The 19759-nt window shown below is 45.1% G+C and overlaps 1 protein-coding gene across 1 annotated transcript; it reads right to left on the bottom strand.

Moving 5' to 3' along the window:
• Nucleotides 1–279: 279 nt before the first annotated feature.
• On the bottom strand, nucleotides 280–19518 carry PASK (PAS domain containing serine/threonine kinase; the record flags this gene model as incomplete). Its single annotated transcript, XM_010147950.1, has 16 exons — nucleotides 280–443; nucleotides 1429–1562; nucleotides 2851–3050; nucleotides 4054–4188; nucleotides 4795–4920; nucleotides 5701–5868; nucleotides 8085–8266; nucleotides 8976–9853; nucleotides 11452–11626; nucleotides 13140–13239; nucleotides 13521–13814; nucleotides 14488–14622; nucleotides 15155–15295; nucleotides 16857–17027; nucleotides 18011–18246; nucleotides 19321–19518. Coding segments are annotated over 16 exons (3437 nt in total), but the record flags the coding sequence as incomplete, so codon positions are not given.
• Nucleotides 19519–19759: the final 241 nt, after the last annotated feature.

The following is a 19759-nucleotide window of genomic DNA, read 5'->3' as shown; positions in this document are numbered from 1 at the left end:
GAATCTTTGCCTCGTAGCTGTAAAGCACATCCCGCACAACAACGCTTACTAGCGAGCAGCTTTCCTAGAGGAACTGTGCCGGGGTAGAGCAGCTCAGGGCCGCTCACCGCTGACCACCAGCACTCACAGAAGTGCCCCCGGGCTCCTGGGCGACAGTATCCCGGGGTAAGGGAGCTAGCGTGCCCCAGGGAGGGCTTGGGCTGCGGAGAGCGAGAGCAGCGATGCCCCGGGTCTCCCCGCTCCCGTAAACCATTCCCGCGGGCCTGGCGGGCCGAGCCTTCAGGGCGATGTCCCACCTGTCTCAGCAGAGATGTAGACCTGGTCCCAGGTATAACCCCCCAGGTTCACAGGCTGCTTCAGCCAAGGATGCTCTGCTAACATCGCTAGAGTCGTGCGCTGCTCCGGAACAGGATCCAAGAGCCCAGCCATGACATCCATGAGACCTGGGGAGAGACAGCAGTAGGAGGCATGGCTCAGGGTGTATGTTAGGCACGCTGGGCACGCAAGATGGGGTTTATATTCAGAGAATGTGGATTTTAATTCCAAATCCTCCCTGTTAATCCCTTGCGCAGTACCGTTCTACCACAGTCGCAGCCGCATGTGCTCAGGTCCGGGAATGATCTGAGATTTCCAGGTTGTGAACACAGAGGCCTGAGAGCAGCGTTACACCGAGGAGGACAGAAGTAGAAAGAAATGGCCCAGAGGCGACCCTGACTCAGTGTTTCCAAGCCCAGCCTCGGCCTGCCGTCATCCCGTGTTCCATCTGCGCGTAGAGGCGCGCTCAGGCTGCAGGGAAAGCTTCAGGAATTTACCCGCCGTATAACCATAGTGCTCCTGCGGCCCAGGGAGCTGGGTGAGGAGGGTTTCTTCAGCCTGACATGCAACTGGTTTTCTGTGCCTCCAGCAGAAAACAAAGCCAACGTCTTTTCCCTGAGGTCAAGCCATACAATTCATTCAGAAATTGTACACTAACACCCTATCATCCATCCCGAAGTGACACAGCATCGACCAGCGATAGCTCAGCTGAGGTAACACTTGCCCTAGAGTTGCACGAGTGCCATTATGGAAGCGATCCACCGAAGCGGACCTTCCCATCCGGCAGCATTTGTTCTGGTTCTCAGGTATAAACCTGGCTGAAAGCTTGACAAGCGGAATGGTTCAGCCATCGTAATAAACGGGAGGCCTGGCACTGGAAACTGATACAACAGACGGCAGAGAGCTGCATTCATCACAGGCGGGAGGAACCGCAGAACGCGCCTGGAAAGGATACCTTGGGCAACTCTGCTTCAGCAAGCAGCTCTTAAAGTCATTGCCGAGCACATCTGAAAGCATTTTTTCAGCCTTCCCCTTTATTTCTGGAGACTAAATCCTGCTCATACTTTCCCAAGAGATCTGCTCCTTTAGAAAAGCGAATGGGAAAAAAATCACCTTTGGACACAGGCCGAGGAGGATTCAGGACAGCTGCCATGGTCTCCTCCAGCTCACAGAAGGGATTCTCTCCGAATACCAGAGTATAAAGGGTGACACCAAGCGACCACATCTCCAGCTCAGGGCCGTGGTACCTGTGTGGAGAGATAAACTTGCGTAAACGCGGAGCACGAATGCGGAACAGCGCCCCAACCAAAGTGCAAAGGAAAAAGGCAGCCGATACCCCTCCTGGCCAATCTTTAACACAGGAAGTTTGTGAGAATGCTAGTACGGTTCTCAGGAGGTTTTGAGATGTCTGCGTTAGCCTCCTCTGTGAAAGAAATCCAGCCAAAGAACGGTCAACCAGTCTCAGCTGATGAGTATGTGCAATATGCACCTAGACATTCACATGCGTAGGGTGGTGACAAGAGAACTTCAGCCTCCTCCTTCTCCACCATAAGCCAAAGCTACCAAGTAAATATTTAAATGGAAGGTCAGACACTTCAGCAGAAGCCCATTTCCCCCTCCCATCCCTCTCAAAACAGAAGTTATTTGGAAATAACTATCTAAATTCCATCCGAGAAAAAGGGACAGTTCCTTCACACGGTAACCAGCTGAATTCCCAGGGCAGCACTGCTTCATCTGCCACCTCGTTCCCAGCACAGATTTCCTCTCCCCCTTGCATGGCTTTTTCCCCCTCGCCCCGTTAAGAGGAGCTGCCCGAAGGAGCCACGAAAAGAGCCGTGAAATGAGAGCAAGACAACATACTTGCACGTACAATTAACCATTACCGCCCTGCGATGGCAAGGCTTGCCCCCAGGAGCGGGTGCGAGGCTGCCAGCCTCCGGGCAGAGAGCACTCAGCCAAGGAGAGAAGAGGGGAAAGACAGCCAAGATCTGGGCAGCACATCCAGGAGAGCAGCCAGACAAGCCGCAAGGGAAGAACGCTGGAGTCCAGAGGAGCACACAAATCAATGGGGAGATGAACAACGATCAAACGGCAAAAATTCGTACGGGGAAGCAAGTAGGAAAGAGGGGAGCAGACTGGTTGAGCCCAGACGGGGTAAGGGGCAGATGCTACACAGCCATACTTGCTTATTCTGCCTCTCTGAAAGAGCAGTTTTTAGTAGAGAGATGTCAGCGTGCTCACACGCAGGTACGAAGAGGAGGTTAGCCAGCTGATGTGCACATGAGGAAAGATTAAGGGAAAAGGACACAAAGAGTCACAGAATGGTTTGGGTTGGAAGGGACCTTAAAGACCATCCAGTTCCCACCCCCCTGCCATGGGCAGGGACACCTTCCACTAGACCAGGTTGCTCCAAGCCTCATCCAGCCTGGCCTTGGACACTTCCAGGGATGGGGCATCCACAGCTATGGGCAATTCTGCACGCACAATTTTTTTGGTGCCACGGATACAAGAACGACTTTTCAGAGGGTGACGTACGGTTTGCCAGACAGCACTTCTGGTGAGCAGTACTCGATTGTCCCACAGAAGGTATAAAACAATTTGCCGGGTTCCAGGTAGGCAGCTGAACCAAAGTCCACTAATTTAATTGTGAAATCTTCAGCAATTACAATGTTTTCATCCTTGATATCTCTGTGAAGGATGTTTCTACAGTGGAGATACCCGACAGCTGATACAAGCTGAAAGAGGAGGAAAGAACTAGGTGTTACTACACAGAGGGGTCCTTCTGGGTAGTCTACGTGGCATCAGAGTTCCGATAGCCACGTTTTGCCTTGTTTTGGCACTATATAAAGAAAATAAAGACCCTAATTTTGGGAACTGGAAACAAACTCAGGCATGCCTGTCAGCACTGCTGCAGTGGGTGTTACAGCACTCTTGGGAGAGAGACTTAAAATAGCCTTTGCTTGCTTTCCTCTCACAGAAGTGCAGGAGGATGGCATGCTATAGTCACGATGTGCTTGTTTTGGTTAGAAGCATCAGAGCTTACTGCAACTATCCTGCAGGCTACTCTGTTTTCATCCCAGCTTCATTCGGAGGGTCCTTTGATGTCTCCAGAAGGATATTACCGTGTGCCTCCAATACTGCAGGATGACAAGGCATTTAAGAGTGAGGTTTGGTATAAATAACGTAGCGGCTTCTAAATTCCATTCTTCTTTCTGCACGATTCATGCTATACTGCCCCAATTAAGCACAGTGTCAGAATTATATCACCTTGGAGACAATCGTGATCCCTACCACAATACACGTGAGGACGAGGGAGAAAAGTTTCTATTTATACGACAAAGCTCCCTCTGCAGAGAACTGCTGTGCAGGTCTGAAGGAACAAAGCACCCCTACAAGCGCAGGCTTGGCTTAGGAGAAGGGCTTTTCAGTCAGACGCCTGCAGGGACAGCGGGCTGCGAGTGCTGACTGCGTGCTGCACGGAGGACAGAGAGAAGGTGCATCGCTTTGGCTCCCACCTTCCATCTCCTGGCGAGGGGAGTGAGGACGCAGTGGTGGCTTGCCACGAGCAAAATAATTCTTGCATACCTTTGGGCAAGCGATTGACTCCAAAACACCCCAATTCAGCATGATTAGCCAGTAGCTGATTAGCCAGTAGCTCTCCTGAGGGAAATAGGGTCCTGGTTCTTCTATTAACCAAATCCTACCTGCATGCAGCAGCTGTACATTGCCAGCTCTCACCTGTCTGAATATATAGCTCGCTAAGGGCTCGTCCAAGTTGGGCTGATTGTCAATGAAGGTGAAGAGATCCAGACCAGATCCATGCTTCTCCATCACCAGCTGGAAGAAGTGTTCATTTTCAAATACATCCAGCACCTAATAAATAACAGACATTTTTCATCATGCACTTCATCCTCAAACTGCCTTTTTTTTTTTTTTAACCAAACACTGCTCTCCTCTTGGAGATCTAACCAACATATATGATAATCTTTGAAGTCTCATTTCACTGAGCACAAATACTTCTTGAAAAGAGAGCATAATTAAAAGTGAGAGCAGAATTAAACCCAAGGGGAATTCTCTTTTTGGGGGAACAGAACTACAAAAAAACAACCACCCCAAAATGACAAACAGGAATCAAGCTCTGCATCCAGATTATTTCCTGAACTAGGACGTGTTCAGATGTGACATCACACTTCCATGATACAGGTCCTACCACCTTGAAATAACCTACAGAATTTATTTTCTGTTAGTCACACCTTTAGATCTACATTTACATCAACTGTTTGGGGTAAAAGTGTCAAAGCAAGCAATAGTCTGCTATAACATACCCTCCAAAACAAAGCAGGATAGGTAGGTTCCTTTCTTTCCTGAAAAGCTAAATACAGGACAATTCCTCACTCCTGAAGAGGAACACGAGACACCAAGTTTTCAGAAGAACCTTCTGATGCAGTTCAAACTGCATTCACTCTGAGTTCATTGTACCTTAATGATACTGGAGTGCTGCAGCTTCAACAGGATTGCGATTTCTTGAGTAACTCTCCCCAGGTCAGGATCGTCTACCCAGCAGTCCTCAAGCACCCTCTCCTTCCAGATGAACTTTACGACAACCTACAGAGACAACCGCATTCAGCATTATTTCCAGAAGTATGGCTTTAAGTGTTTGGTAAGTTAATTTCCAGGAAAAACATTAGTGAATCATATTACTAGAAGGACAGAAGTGAGCCAATGTGTATTGCTAGTAGTATCTTTAAACATATTTAATCTAATTTAGCCCTAGAAGCCAAGTGATGTGCAGAAATGGAATGCATTTATTTGCTTTTTATTGATGTTTTGAATTCCAAAGGCTCTGAAAGGCCAGCTCTCTTATCAACCCCATTACAGCAGTGGTGACTTCTGGCGCAGGGGTACAGTGGAGGGAAATAAGCACTTAACATCTATGCAGAGACACACCAGAGCTTGTCTCTCAACACCCAAAATACTTCTGCTGATGGGGAGGAAGGTCCCGTGACCTCGACATGTCCACTTCTCATTCTCGAGTCGTGGTATGACAAAGACTCAAGTTTGTCATTCTCTTCAGTAACGGAAGACTAAAACCGTTAATTCTGCTAAGCTCAACGTACACTTCTTTCGACAGGTTAAATCAGCTACGTGGTCAGCCTCGTTCTGTGCCTGTACTCTTAGCTCACAGTTCATACACTACATCAATGCGAACACTTTGCATTCCTGTTTTCATGAGGTTAGGGATTTCAGATTTCTCTTTCAAAGGAAAGTCCCACACTACCAAGTAACAGCTTTTAATAGCGCAGCATTGATAGAATATGAACACTCTAGCCTTTCAGTTTTCATCCTAAATAATGACTACAATGAGATCTAAAAGAAATATTTAACCTCCTGGTGATCTTCCTTGCTCCTGGCAGTCCAGACAAAGCCAAAAGACCCTTTGCCAAGAAGACAGAGAGTGCTGTAATTCTTTGCGTATTCTCCCTCACACGCCTTTAATCCTTCAAGCTCTTCAGCTCTTCGGGAGTTCTCAAAAAGTGAACTTGATCTGATGGCCTAGGTACAGATTAAAAAAGAAAAGTATCAAGAAAAAACCCAAGCAAGCCACAGAATGGTGTTTATAAAATGGAGTAAATACTGAAAAGGACGGACACATCTGCAGGAACAGCTCAAAGGAGCGATCTTTGGGTGTGACAGCAAGAGCTGTACGGTGATGTAACCATCGCCACGTGAGAGAAGTCAACGGGCATCGCAGCGGCTACAAATTCTGCTCCGTTCGTGGAAAGGTAACGAAAACAGAGGCATCCGCAGCTTAGATGTTCACACTAAGTTCTCTGTGCGGGTAGGAGAAAAGAGTTCATTATCATCTATCACCAAATGGTAATTTTATGTGATAAATACCAATGTTGTAATTTTTTTCCAGGTAAGTATTCCAGATGGACTGAACTAAAAACCATGCCACTTTAAGCCCTGCCTATAGATTTGGCAATCTCTGTTTGCCTCGGTAACTTAAAAAGAGTTAGTTTGTAAAAGGCACTAAACTACCAGTGTTCACCCAGCTTTCTGGTAGGATAGCATTTCAGTTCTGTAGATTGGTCTTTCAGCTGATACAAAGAGGAAACAAGTGGGAGGCACACCCTCTTAAATTTTAATACCCCAGTAAAATCCTTAGTAAGGAAACATCCCATGCCTTCCTACCCAAACCTGTAACGCTGCATGAGAAACTAAACACAAAGGTTTTTCTTGCTCTGAGGCTTGGGGTTGTCTGTCTCAACCATTTTTAGGTTTCTCCACCAAAGATGTTGCCTAAAATGCATGATAACAGCACATCTTTATGACATACAGAGTGTTCTGTGCTGAGAGGAAACAGCCAATCTCATGGGGGCACTGGCTTTCAACAGTAAAATTTGGAGTTATTCATGAAATGGTCAGAACTGCTTGTATTTCAACATACATGTACATGGAAGATGATTTTCTAAAAGGAAAACAAAAGCCACCTTATTACTCGGCTCTCAAAGGTCTCCTAAAAATATTCCAGACAGCAAGTTTTGCCATTAGCCAAGCTTTTCACTCAAATATCTACTTTATCTCCCAGCTCACGGGTTAAAGGCAGGGGAGGGAAGCTACATGTCTAATCTGCAGCACGTTTCAGTGAACAGCAGCTCCTCAGTCTCCTGTAGTTTCGAACCGTCACCACTACACGTTACACACGTGATGTCTGAACATGTATGTACTTCACTGTTAAGGTCATCAAACTCCGGCTCTGTGAGGATCCAGGGAACGCATACCTCTGTTCAAGGGATCTAGAAGGTCACCATTACCTATTTCAGTCGATGAAGGATAACTCTTTTCCTCTACGGCCTCGCTCAAAGTACTGTCAGTTTGAGAACCCACTGCTAACTAAAACGCAGGCCCGAGCAGCTCTGCGTTCAGGCTTTATGGCACCGACGCGGACCTACCGCTCAGCCACGTAGTGGCAGCTTTCTGCGCACCCTCCCGACTGCTGCATCGCAGGAGGCAGCGAAAAACCACAGTTTTATTTTGATGACACAAGTCAGTCAAGGAAGGTTTTCAGCCTAGTACTTCCTTTTTCAATAGTGTTGTGTCATTGGTGCCAGTGGGATCACATTGATTTAAAAATTCATCTCACTGCACTGGAGCAAACCTGCATTGGAGATGTACTTGAAGGGGGCTGCAAGGAAGCTGAGGGGGGACTTTTACAAGGGCCTGTAGTGACAGGACAAGGGGTAATGGGTTTAAATTGAAAGCAGGGAGGTTTAGATTAGATATCAGGCAGAAATTCTTCCTGGAGAGGGTGGTGAGGCAGTTGAACAGGTTGCCCATAGCTGTGGATGCCCCATCCCTGGAAGTGTTCAAGGCCAGGCTGGATGGGGCTTTGAGCAACCTGGTCTAGTGGAGGGTGTCCCTGCCCATGGCAGGGGGGCTGGAACTGGATGATCTTTAAGGCCCCTTCCAACCCAAACCATTCTATGATTCTACGTAAACCAGCCTAAGAACAAATTTAAAATTAGGTGCTTTCATTGTTCAGACTGGAACTAAACCAAACACGTGCTACTGGAAATACTCAAAATAGTAATTTGCCCTTTTTACAGCAAAGCAACATTTCTTTTGACATAAAACCAGGGAAACAAAACCAGCAATATCTGCCCACCATCTCATGACATGATTTTCATTTGAAAAACTTCTCAATTTCAGCTTAACAGTCAAACAAACAGAAATGCTCAATATTATACAATGGTAGAATTTCTTACTTCTCCAAGACTGTGTGTAGAAAGATCTGCAACAGACTGGGCAGAGCTGGCTAGACTGGAGAGCCAAAGCTGAGTCTTTGCTACAGCTTCTCTCTGGCTCTGCAGAAGGTCTTTCACCACCCAGAGACAGAAGAGCCTGGCAGGGTCCTGCAGTTCAACACATTTCACTTCGAAGAGTATACCTGTAGAAACGGGCGAGGAAATGGAAATGGTACAATAAAACCTTAGGGTTGAATGAGACTGCAGAAATTTTAGGACAAAATTCTGAGCTCTCAATAAAGTGAATTGCTCCATTATTTATTTGGGGAACACCTACTCAGCAAGGAATTATCAGAGGGGCTGCCAAAAGCAGACCTCTTCTAGAGATTCCTGACACCTACCTTCATAGTTGCCACCCCTCCCCCCCCAAATCTTTGTCAGCGTCCAACTGTGACTATTATTTTCACACTGTTAATTAATAATTGTGATTATTAAGTTCACACTGTTATTCTAGATTACATGAAAATGGGGATTTTATGCCACAAGCCACAGAATCCAGCTGAAAAGTGAACGAAACACATCCCATTGCACAATTTAAATACAAGTTTTACAATGGAGTCTATATTTTCTGTTAAGAAAAAGTTATCAGGTTCAAATCTTTTAACTGTGTTCTAAGAATATTTCTGACTATTCAGTCTGGTTTAATTTCTTAATAACTTTGTATTTTGTACCACCTGCTTTTCCAGTACCCTCTGAATAGACTTAGATACCATTTTTTCTACTAGATGTTAAAGCTTCTTCCTTCCTCTCCACTGTGAGCTTCTAACCAGAACTGTCTGCTTTCTGCAAAAACAGGGGTGAAAGAGCATCCCAATAAGATTTTTGAAAAAGGGAGAAATAGGTTTAACTTACTTAATTGTGAGCCATCTCTGTGACAGCAATTCCCACTATAGCTGCCTTCCAGAATCTCCAAGGCCAAAGGAGCTGCTGGATTCGGCCTTCCTTCTTCCACTGGGGTCGATGTTACTTTTATCTCCATATTTTGCTGCCCATGCAGCTGACAGTCCTCTTCAGGACTCCCTCTGCTTATCAGTGGGTTTCTGTCGACGCTGTCCGTCCCAGTCTCTGCAAAAGTTTCAGGCTTCTCAAGAAATGCCTTGGAGGATTCTTCAGAGTTTTCTAAGTGCCTGTGGGAGGCCAGCCACCCAGAACTATCTACGGCAACACCACTGAACAGCTGCTTTTCTTGCCCAGGTGAAAAAGCACTGTTTTTCCACGTTAGCATATTGCCTGCAGCGGAGTCCACAGCGTTACAAGAGGGTGCTCCTACAGGAGCTGCAGTAATGCCTAAACAACCATCCCAGTTCCCTTTGACACCAGTATTCAGACCCAGCACCTCAAGGCCTGAGCAAATACAGTTCAGCTCAGTGTCTGATCCTTTAACATCTTCAGAGGTCGTGGCAACTCCTGGTGTGGAAGCACCGCAGCCCATTTTATTTCCTGAGCAAACATCATGGACAGTATTTCTTGCATTTGCAGAGAAAGATGAAGCATCATTTAGCAGGCAGTTTTCAGTGACAATGTGCTCAAGGCTGGAATGTTTTGCATCACGCACCAAGTTTGGTTTTGCCAGCTGCCCTGTAACCATGTGGGTTTGAAGGCCTTGTCCACAGCCCAGTGCTGTCCCAGACCATGGCTCATCCACTGTTGGTGTTCCCGGTGAGTTACAAGCAGTATCAGAAGGCGGCTTAATTTGGCCATAGGATGGGGTACCTAGATTGTCTTCTAGCCTAGAACAAACAGGCGACCAGGCAACATTTACTGAAGAAGCTCGTCCCCAGACACCAGTGGAGTGCTGGTGCTGCAGCTTTTCATATGCTAACCTACAGATCTGCTGACAATTCACTTCCTTGAGGTCTTGGTGATGAACTTGTACCTGGTTAGGCAAGATGCCAGTCTCCCTGGCATTCTGAGTCTCAGATGCACCAGGTCCTGCTCTATCACTGCTTCTTACTGGGACCTTCACGTTCTGACCTAAATCCAACTGTTTTGCATCAGATGACATGGGAGAGAGCCTTGCAGAGAACATATTTTGAGAATTGTTTGGTCCTGCAGTTTCCACTGTACTACAGTGTTATGCTACGCTGATTCTGTCAAGCCAGGTCTTGGGGAAAGGCTCCCTATGGTGGGCTGACAGCCCGTCTGTAGCAATGCTGTCCTCACTGTGAGGATTCAAAGTTATCAGTGAGACCGTGATGACGAAAGAAAATGTCATACTCCATACTAACCACTCTTCTGGCACTATGGTCACTGTTTAAAACCTGCACTGACTGTTAAGTTTAAAAGAAAAAGGAAGAAAGCTGTTGGCACAGGCATCCACAATCCAATCAAATTCTGTCCTGAACAAAGACGAGCAGGTACACACTCAAATGGCACACTTTCACTATGGATTACTTCCTTTTCTAGCCTCATTTCTAAATATATATGATAGATCATTTACCAAAACAAAAAGCCAGTACACGTGGCAGGGTACTTCCAGTCACAGGAACAGAGACCCCTTGTCTGTCCAACAGAAGACCGATTTAACCCTGGCTCACTGAAGCCCATAGCACAAGGTGCTTTACAAACTTTTCTGTTAGTAAAAATGCACAGTAGAAAAACAATCCCTGCGGCAGAGCACTTACAGTCCAAGCATGAGGTGAGAGACAGAAACCCAGGAGCACAAGGAAGCAAGGAGACTAACAGTCTCCTTAAAAATAGCAGCAAGAACTGTGCTAACAGTCTCTATATTGAAAAGGGCAGTAAATATTTTCTGAGGGTTAGAATTGTTAATGTGGAAGGCTTAAAATTTGACAAGATAAACCACGTGCATCATACAGGTACTTGTGCAGAATGTCTAACCTTGTAACAGGACAAAAAAAAGGAAAGGTACAACAAAAATGGCAGACTGTAGTAACACTGTACCCTGTTTCAGTGGATGACCTAACAGTTACACCGAGCGCCGGAAGGAATAACATTTAGAATCCATTCCAGATAACCTGGCCTCAGTGCAACGCCAGCTGCTGGATACCATGGGAGGAGACAAACATCCACTGTTTCTCATCTGGCAAAGGTAGAGCCTAATTTCCTGCTCTAGCCTGCGTGAAGCGTTTGGTTCCCTCTCGAGAAGGAACTCCTGTAACTTTACAGCTGTAGGTTGTACATGTCTAAACAAAAATCAAAGGTGGGCAAAACTCAACCTGTCTTGCAAATAGCGCTCAGATTCTGAAGAGAGCGAAGGGTGGAAAGCTCTTGTTACACCTGCCCACAGACATCACAGAGGGTAAGAAACAGCTTTTGCTGGTGATTGCCACCAGGGCTCTTCATGTGCCATTCATGAAATGCCTACCTATTAGAGGGCGTGGATGCCACTTCAGGAGGTGAGGGAGTAGAAAGTAAACTGGTCCCATTCCTTCGTTTAGTCTCATCATGTATTAATTTGTCGTCTTTGGGCCTTCTTTCCAATTTCTGCTCTTCATCTCTCAACAGAAGGCTTGCTAAAGATGCAGCCAAGAAGCTGCCGTCTGTACCAAATAAGAAACAAAATCATACCAACTTAACCTTTCATGTTTATGCTTCAGAGACTACAGTGATTACAAACCATCTCGGAACTGCCTTGGTCCTTCTCATCCCTAAGGAATTAGGTATAAAAGACTTGGTTAAGGCAAAGTCGTCCAAATATGAGCACTCCACTCTACTTTGGCCTGAGGTATCATCACATGTAGGAACTTAAATGTTTCACAGCTGCTACAATTTGCCTTCCTACCAAAGCTCTTGGACAGGTATTAGCCTCCTGAGTTAGCTACTTGGATTGACATTCAGAGGCCTAAAAAAAGGCTGATGACCAAGCAGAGACTGGAAATAAAAGTGATCATACAAATAGCAGCAGTAAAAAATCCCTACACTTACACTCCCCATTCCAAGCACTTCAAATGGAAAGGTTGAGACTGCATTTATATAAACTCAGTGAAACTGCAGGATAAGAAAGGATACAGTCTAAACATGTTTAAGAGAAAGAATAATACAAGAACTTCTTTCCTTCCTCAATGACAACAGATCAAAAGAGAAAAGCATGAATTTGTAAGATGAAGTAAACGAAGTACTGTTAAGGAGTGACCAAATCTAGATTCAATCTAGAACAATCCTTCTATTTAGTACAGGCTGAGTGCCAACAATGCTTCCTCACTGAGGAACTCAATTACTCCTAGATTAGAGGCATCACTTCACCAAAGAATTACTTAAGAAATTGCACACTCCCTACTAGCTCTTCTTTGCTCCAGTAGTGTGCATTGGTTTCAATGCAGATGTGCATTTCTAAGCAAAGAGAAATCAGGAAAACAAACCAAAACGAAGGAGACAAAATCAGGTTAAAAGATTTCTTGCAATACAGATGAAAGTCTGCACTTGCTTGTGTTCTCCGTTTCAGGCAGAGCTAGCTGGAAAGGCAGACTGGGAGACATGAGGCTTCCTCGCTTCTGTTTATTCCTGTGGTGCTCAGCGAAATACAATTTTGATAAACTCTTTGTAAATGCAGTGAACTGCATCAGCACAAGATGTGATGCCTCCCGGCTGAAAAACCACAGTAACATAACGGAATATTAGCCAGCAACACGAGCCAATTCAGAAGAATATGAGAATTTTCCCTTAAAATTAATCCTAAGTATCTACAGCTCTGCTGCAATACTGTCAGAAAGGCTGTGTTACACATCGTAAAATACTCAGAGATCCTCACAGGGAGGGAGAGAAAGGGAAGTGCTTGTTAAGTACAAAGCATTCTCTATTAACAGTGCTATGTCCAACTTGGATATTCAGCTTCATCTTCGTAGCAACAAAGCAGCGAACAACCTGGGTGAACAATTCCGTTTAACTAAGGTTACAGTGGAAACCCAATTTTAAAACGGTGTGGAGCTGCGTTGCTTCTACGAAGCACGTTCCCATGTTCATAGGCAAACCTCTTGCCCCTATTCATTTTACCTTCATTACAGCAGCCCCAGCCAGCTGTAGGGCAGGCAGCACCGTCTTCAAAGATGCACTCGCTCTCTGTCCCCATGGAGTTGTCAAGAGGAGGTAACGGCAAAGAACAGTCACTGCTTCTCTTCATGTTGTTATAGAAACCAGGGATCAGGAACGTAATGTTCTAAAAGAGAGAACGAAACCTTATAAAGCTGAGCTGGCTCTCACAGGCTGGGGGCAAATCCCAACAATCCGCGTTTGCGGACCAGATTCTCACGCGCACTGCGAGACGTAGCATTTACAGCAAGGGAATTTGCGTCTCCTCCGGCAACTCACCCACTGAACACACGGAACGCAGATGTTTTGTGACAGACAGAGATGAGTTTAAAAGATGACTTTACAATTCCGAAGGACATGCTGCCAGACCCAGCAGTCTTTTGGGAGGGATGAAAACTCCTATCTTACCTTTCCCAACAGTTCTTTCTTCTCATAGCCAAAGAGCATTAAGGCAAAACTGTCCTTGATGCCACAGATGGTTCCATCTGACTGGACCGTAATAAGACCACTGATGGTGGAGAAAACCACGACTGCAGCAGAGTAATGACAGCCTGTGAAAGAGGCTTCCTCTCCTGGCTGCGGAACACCATCTTCCTGTGCTGCCGCTTGGTCCTCCTCCAGAAGGCTTACTTGCAGCTTTAAACTGAGAGGAAACGTGTTACCCTCCCTGGATCGGCCTACAGCTCGCTGGATCCTGAGGTTCTAAATTAAAGAAATACAAAACAAAACCAAAATCGCACAACCAAAAAAAAAAACCAACAACAGAAAAGCTCTAACTAACCAAATGTTTTGGTTTTATTTCAGTATTCATACCAAATGTCACAGGAACATTCTCAGGAAAAAGGAGCAGGAAAAGAAAAAAGAAGATCAAAACGAACAGTCCGGTTTTCTAAGGATTTTTAATCTAGTGTTGAAGACCTGTGTGAATATCCTGATGACGAAGAGCAGCTTTTCAGCAAATGAGGCATTAAGGCCTCTTTTAAACTACCTCACTGCTCATTATCATGGCATTTACAAGATCTGGGTAGGTTTTAGAGTTTCACTCTTCAGACAGACATGACTGAACCCGGCTAAAGAATTCAAAGGAATTTTGGGGAGCTTACAGACACAGCACGGTTTCTTTAGAAGCCAGGATTGGAATTGAAATTGTCTTTCACCAGGACAAATTCCCCAGTGGGAGGTCGGAGCTTGGTCTCATTCCTAGTTAGGCAATATTCAGACAGCAGCTCCATAAATAAGCAGTGTACCCTTTTTCAGGGGACTTGTGCTCCTCTCTGAAAAGGCTTTCTTCTGTTACGTAAGGAGGGAAAGCAGCATGCACCTATGTTCCAAATGGGAAAGGTATGGAGGAATGTGGTCAGTGCTTATACTATACCTTTGGGATTTTTTTGCCTAGAGGAGGGATCTGCACAGAAGGAATCAGGTCCTTTATGTGGAGTCCAACTACTTCTTCCAATGTTGGGTAGCCATGGAGATGGGCGAAAAGGAGGTCACATGATGTAATCTCTCCCTTAGGAAGAAAATTTAGAGGACTATTTTAATTTTAGCATTCTAGTCAGAGTCCACTCAATCCTTTAACACCAGTTTCTGCAAATATCTGAGGAAATGGCGGGAAGTTTCATTCTTGGTGGGTACAACTAACTCAGCCAAAGCAGACACGGCATAGCACAGTGCTTATCCAGCGTTATCAGGCAGAGAGCCTGCTTTTTGCCGCAAGGGAAGCTCCTCACGGAACTTTTCCTCAGCCAGCTGATTCCTTCACAAGGGCATCCCTGCCATGAATAACCGACCCCCTGCCAAACCACCACTGTTCATGTCTACAGTGTCCCCGGGGCAGAGACAGCGTGGTTTAGCGCAGCTTGCAGAACACATCAAGGTGAGCCACGTGGGTGAAGCGTGCACGTGCAATCCCCGATTTGGGCAGCGCCGCTGACACACTTCATGTTCACAGATCGTAATGTGCCCCCTGGCTTTTAGACACATTTCATTCGCACAAACTCTCACTAGCTGCGGTCTCAGTTGTTTGTTAGGAAAACACTCACGTCAACCCTGAAGGAAACGGAAGCTGAAAGTCTTTCCACTGGTTCCAGCACAACGACACAACGCTGGCTGTTCTTGCTTCTGATCTGTCTCAGCCAGACCGAGACAGGGATCTTCTCTTTGAGATGGCCTACAACATCCACCTTCCCATAGGATTCAGAGATATAATCATAATTTAATGAGACTGTGATTACTTAGCAAGAATTACAAACAAGAGTAAGCTATTGAGCTGAGATCTCCCCCCATCACTGTTAGAAAAAACATTGTTTCTTGACTGCTTACTATTTTTTATTGGAAAACCCACAGATTTAGTATAGAGATGAAAAGGTTTGCAAATAATTCACTGATGGTACACAAAATGTCATTGTTGCTTTTGTATCTTCCCCGTGAGCCTCAGGAAGACCAGAGGTATTTCCTTCAGCATAACAAATGTGCCAGTCTAATAGCCTGCATTCAAGAGAAGTGCCTTGCAGAGATGCCTTATTTAAGGGATGTCCCACGGTGCTCATGAATACTCTACATTAGGAGCATAGTTCTTCCTTTCAGCTGCAAAGATAGCAGTTTTATTTCTTAGGGGAAGAGATTCTTCTCAAATAAGGAAATGCTGATTTATCTGGTAACCTGCAGTGTTCATCTCAAGCCTTTCATCATCTTTATGTGATCTGACAGAATGGGTTTATGAATGACACAGTGACTCCTGTAAAGTACCTGGAATGGCTGGAGCTTAGAATTAGGGCTTTTCTCAGACATTCTATTTTAATTCTGGATTTCACCAAATAAAAATCAGGTATTTGTTTTCCCCTATCTGCAACTGAGGATTCGGGAAGATCAAGCTCTGAGATGCTGACAATTTCAGTACAAAAATAGCACACCAGGAAGAACACGAGCTCGTTTTCCAAATATTTTCTAGTGACAGCTCAAAACAGCAGCAGAGGAAAATAATTTTGAGACACTTCCCATGCAGTTCTCTTATAAACAACCCCACTCTAAGCAAAATATCACTTTCACTCTTTTGCACCAACTAGGGTGTTTTGGCACAGACGGGGACGTTTAGATTAGATATCAGAAAGAAGTTCTTCCTGGAGGGGGTGGTAAAACACTGGAACAGGTTGCCCAGAGAAGCTGTGGATGCCCCATCCCTGCAAGTGTTCAAGGCCAGGCTGGACGAGGCTTTGAGCAACCTGGTCTAGTGGAAGGTGTCCCTGCCCATGGCAGGGGGGTTGGAACTAGATGGTCTTTAAGTTCCCTTTCAGCCCAAACCATTCTATGATCTGACTGACTTGTAACTTGGTAATATGCACAATGCAATTTAAGATAATTTCAAAGATATTGTAAAAGACCAGACAATCTGGAACTTTTCCAGAACAGGTTCTTCCATGTTAAGCAATCTATATTGATTTTTTCTTTTTTAATTTAATCTCACATCCTTCAAGTTCCGATTTGGTCACGTCACCATGACTATACATACTGGGGTCTCACGGCTGCCTCTCAAACCATCTTTTGCCCTTTGAATTCCCACATCTGCAAACTTTTAAATCAAAAAAACCCTACAAATGCCATAATTGCCAAATTCCCACAAAGTTAAATATATCGGGAAATTATATTGAAACTGTTAAAAAACCCCAATCCCCAAACAACCCCAAACCAAAGCCTACAAAACCCACTGGATATGGTGGGGAACATGTGCTTGAACGTTTCACGTACCACAGTTCCCGAAACCACCGACGAATGCTCATCAGTTCCTATGCACTCCTCACCCACAGCTTCCCAGGCCTCTTGACTGGATTTGGATATCAAGCGGGACAGCTTTTGACCAATGAGTTCCTGACTACGGCACCCAAGCAGCTTGCAGGCTTTGTCATTAGCCACGAGGATCTAGAAAAGCGGGGAATAAAACCAAACCAAACCAGAATGAAGGCTGTAAGTTTTGTTAATAGATCACATTCATCTCAGGTCATTGCTTTAATGTCCTTCTTCTTGTTAGAAACGGAGCAGTTCTTTTAAATTCTGAAATCTTCAAAAACAGATGTCTAAACCTTCTTATTCTAGGACATCCCTTGCCCACGCATCTTCTTGGTTGGCAGGGTTTTAGACACTGGTTTCTTTTTAGGCTTCCTGCTTTCTTTTAACTGCCTACCTGTTCCAGCCTCTTGGATCATTTAAATAATTACATCCACGGAGGCAAAAATGCCAAGTTGTATTTGCACACAACCCTGGGCAGACCACAAATTCTATCCAGACCTGAAGGCATGTAGTAATCACACCAGTCACTGACATGCTTAAGTCTGTGTTACAGACCGAGTCAGGATTAAATGCCTTTAAGCTGGGTAATCCTGAACTGTCAGTTCAAGCTAAAAATGGCACAGCTCTTCAAAGTTTTCAGTACTCAATTTTATATCAATGTTTACTCTCAGGACAGAAACAGAGAAATTCTCTCCCTCCCAGTGGAAAAGGCACATTTACTGGGGCAGATAAAGAGACCTCATGCCACCACAAACCCGTCCCTGCACTGGCACTTAACAGACAGAAGGCTTGAAGCACATTCTGCTTTTCCTTTCTTCCCTCATGCCACATCATGGGCACATTCTCCTTTATTCTCTCTTTGTGTTTGAAAAAAGACTTGTTACCCATGCTTCTGATACTGTCTTGTATATTTTGCTAACTACAACCTGCAAGGAAAATAAACACCTTGTCAGTCGTTAGCAGACTACTGAGCTTGCACAGACTATAGAATACCTTGAAGATGCTCTGATTGCCTGCAGATACACGTAAGAATAACAGGCTTTTTAGCCTGCCTGATGTCACACAACCTATACCAGCTATGGCCTGCTTAGTTTAGCAGTTACTACTGCAAATACCTCTGTCGTGTTGACATCCACGGTGAAGATGGCTTTGTTTGGATTGCGTACAGCAGTTGGGAAGTGCTGGCTGGATTCCTCCACAGGAAGGGCATGCAAAAAGGAGCAAGAAGCAGAATTTCCAGTGGAAGTGGAGAGAGAGGCAGAATCCCACTGAGCCCACGAGTTACAGATTTTGCTGGTACAAATGTTATGAGCTGCTAGTGAAGACAAACAGTAAGAGCTCCATTTCTCCCCTGTGAGAAGAGAAAGATCAGTTATGTAGCTATAAGTCTACTACAGAAATATTAGAGAAATTAATAAAAACATTAGCTGTCAGCTGAAGCAACTGTCAAGGAATCCCAGAACATATGCTTCTAGATTTTTTTAGGGAATCACAAGAAAATAAAACCAATGAAACTAAAGAAAACAGGAACAATTCTAATAAATGTAGCTTTTTGAATCACAGCCACTGGAATAATTAAACTCAGTCCGTAGGCTATAAAAAACCTGCCAACATCCCTAAGATTCAACCAGACTAGTTAACTTTTACTTTTCACTTAGCAGAGTTTAAAAGGTTTTGAAATCTCTCAAGTTAAAATTGAAACTGTTATTAAATATAATTACAGTAAGTATTCAAGCCCTTATTAAATACTGCATTAGTCAGAAGCCAACTAATTAACTGTTCACAAGACACGACACTGAAATACCTGTGCCCACACACAACGTTGAGTGACTGTACTAAAATTTTTAAAAGTTCTGCCTGTAAAAGAACGTTTCTCTGAGAAGCGGCATCAGCAGCCAAATGCCACTGCTCCACTCCCAAAACAGTAAACAGCTTTGAAGGTTTAGCAGTACTGGAGGAAGCACTGTGAACATCTCGTCACAAGGACATCTCTGCATTTATGCACTGCCTACAGTATGAATATGCTCACCCTGACAAAACAGGGAGACCCGTATCTGGACCCACTGTAAACTGCAAAGCTCTTCCCCTCCTAACTGAATGCAGGATAACATCTTCCTCCTCACCTGGAAATTTTTCATGGTTTAGATAATAAAACAAGGTGGCAGGGTGGTCCAAAGGCCACCAAGAAAGGTTGCCCTGGGACAAATGCAAGTGCAGAGCACCTCTCCGGCAACGTGTCCCGTGTAAACACCCCCAGCCTGCAGTCATCTATGGCCCAGAGGCTAATTGAACAAGCACTTTCTGCTACCTACTTACTGCTATCGCCTCTTGGTTTGGGGGAGGGGAGGAGGAGGATCTGAAACCGTATGAAACACATCACCTTCACTGACCACACGTGAACTCAGTCTCAAAACACGGTGCTCACCAGACAGAGATGCTCTGCGCCGGCAGAGTTCAGAGAGCTGACTTTTCCTCTTGCTTGCCCAGGGGTAGGATCTACTTAGCTTATCAGAGTCATTCAAGTGAGCAAGGCCTAAGGCTACTGGTGGAGGCAGAAGGTCCTCTTCACCTCGCCTGCCATGATCATGCTCTGGTTGCCATGCCACACCTAGAGAGCTACCATCTGTAACAGGAACAGTAGAAATTCAGTCATTAATGCTTGGGACACTGGCAGGTAACGATGCCTTCTAACCCAAAGCACAGCCCTGTAAGACTGCCGCTGATCACCGTGTGTCTGTGTTGCCAACACAAAGGTTACTGTTGATATTATCCTGCCCAGGTGGTATAGAGTACCTGTGATTGACAGGACGCTTCCACCATATTTCTGTAAGAGATACCAAGGACCCAATCGACACCCTCTCCCC

The sequence above is a fragment of the Eurypyga helias genome, unplaced genomic scaffold (genome assembly GCF_000690775.1).
Source record: "Eurypyga helias isolate BGI_N326 unplaced genomic scaffold, ASM69077v1 scaffold46462, whole genome shotgun sequence".
Classification (NCBI taxonomy): domain Eukaryota; kingdom Metazoa; phylum Chordata; class Aves; order Eurypygiformes; family Eurypygidae; genus Eurypyga; species Eurypyga helias.
This window is presented reverse-complemented; position numbering and strand designations above follow the sequence as displayed.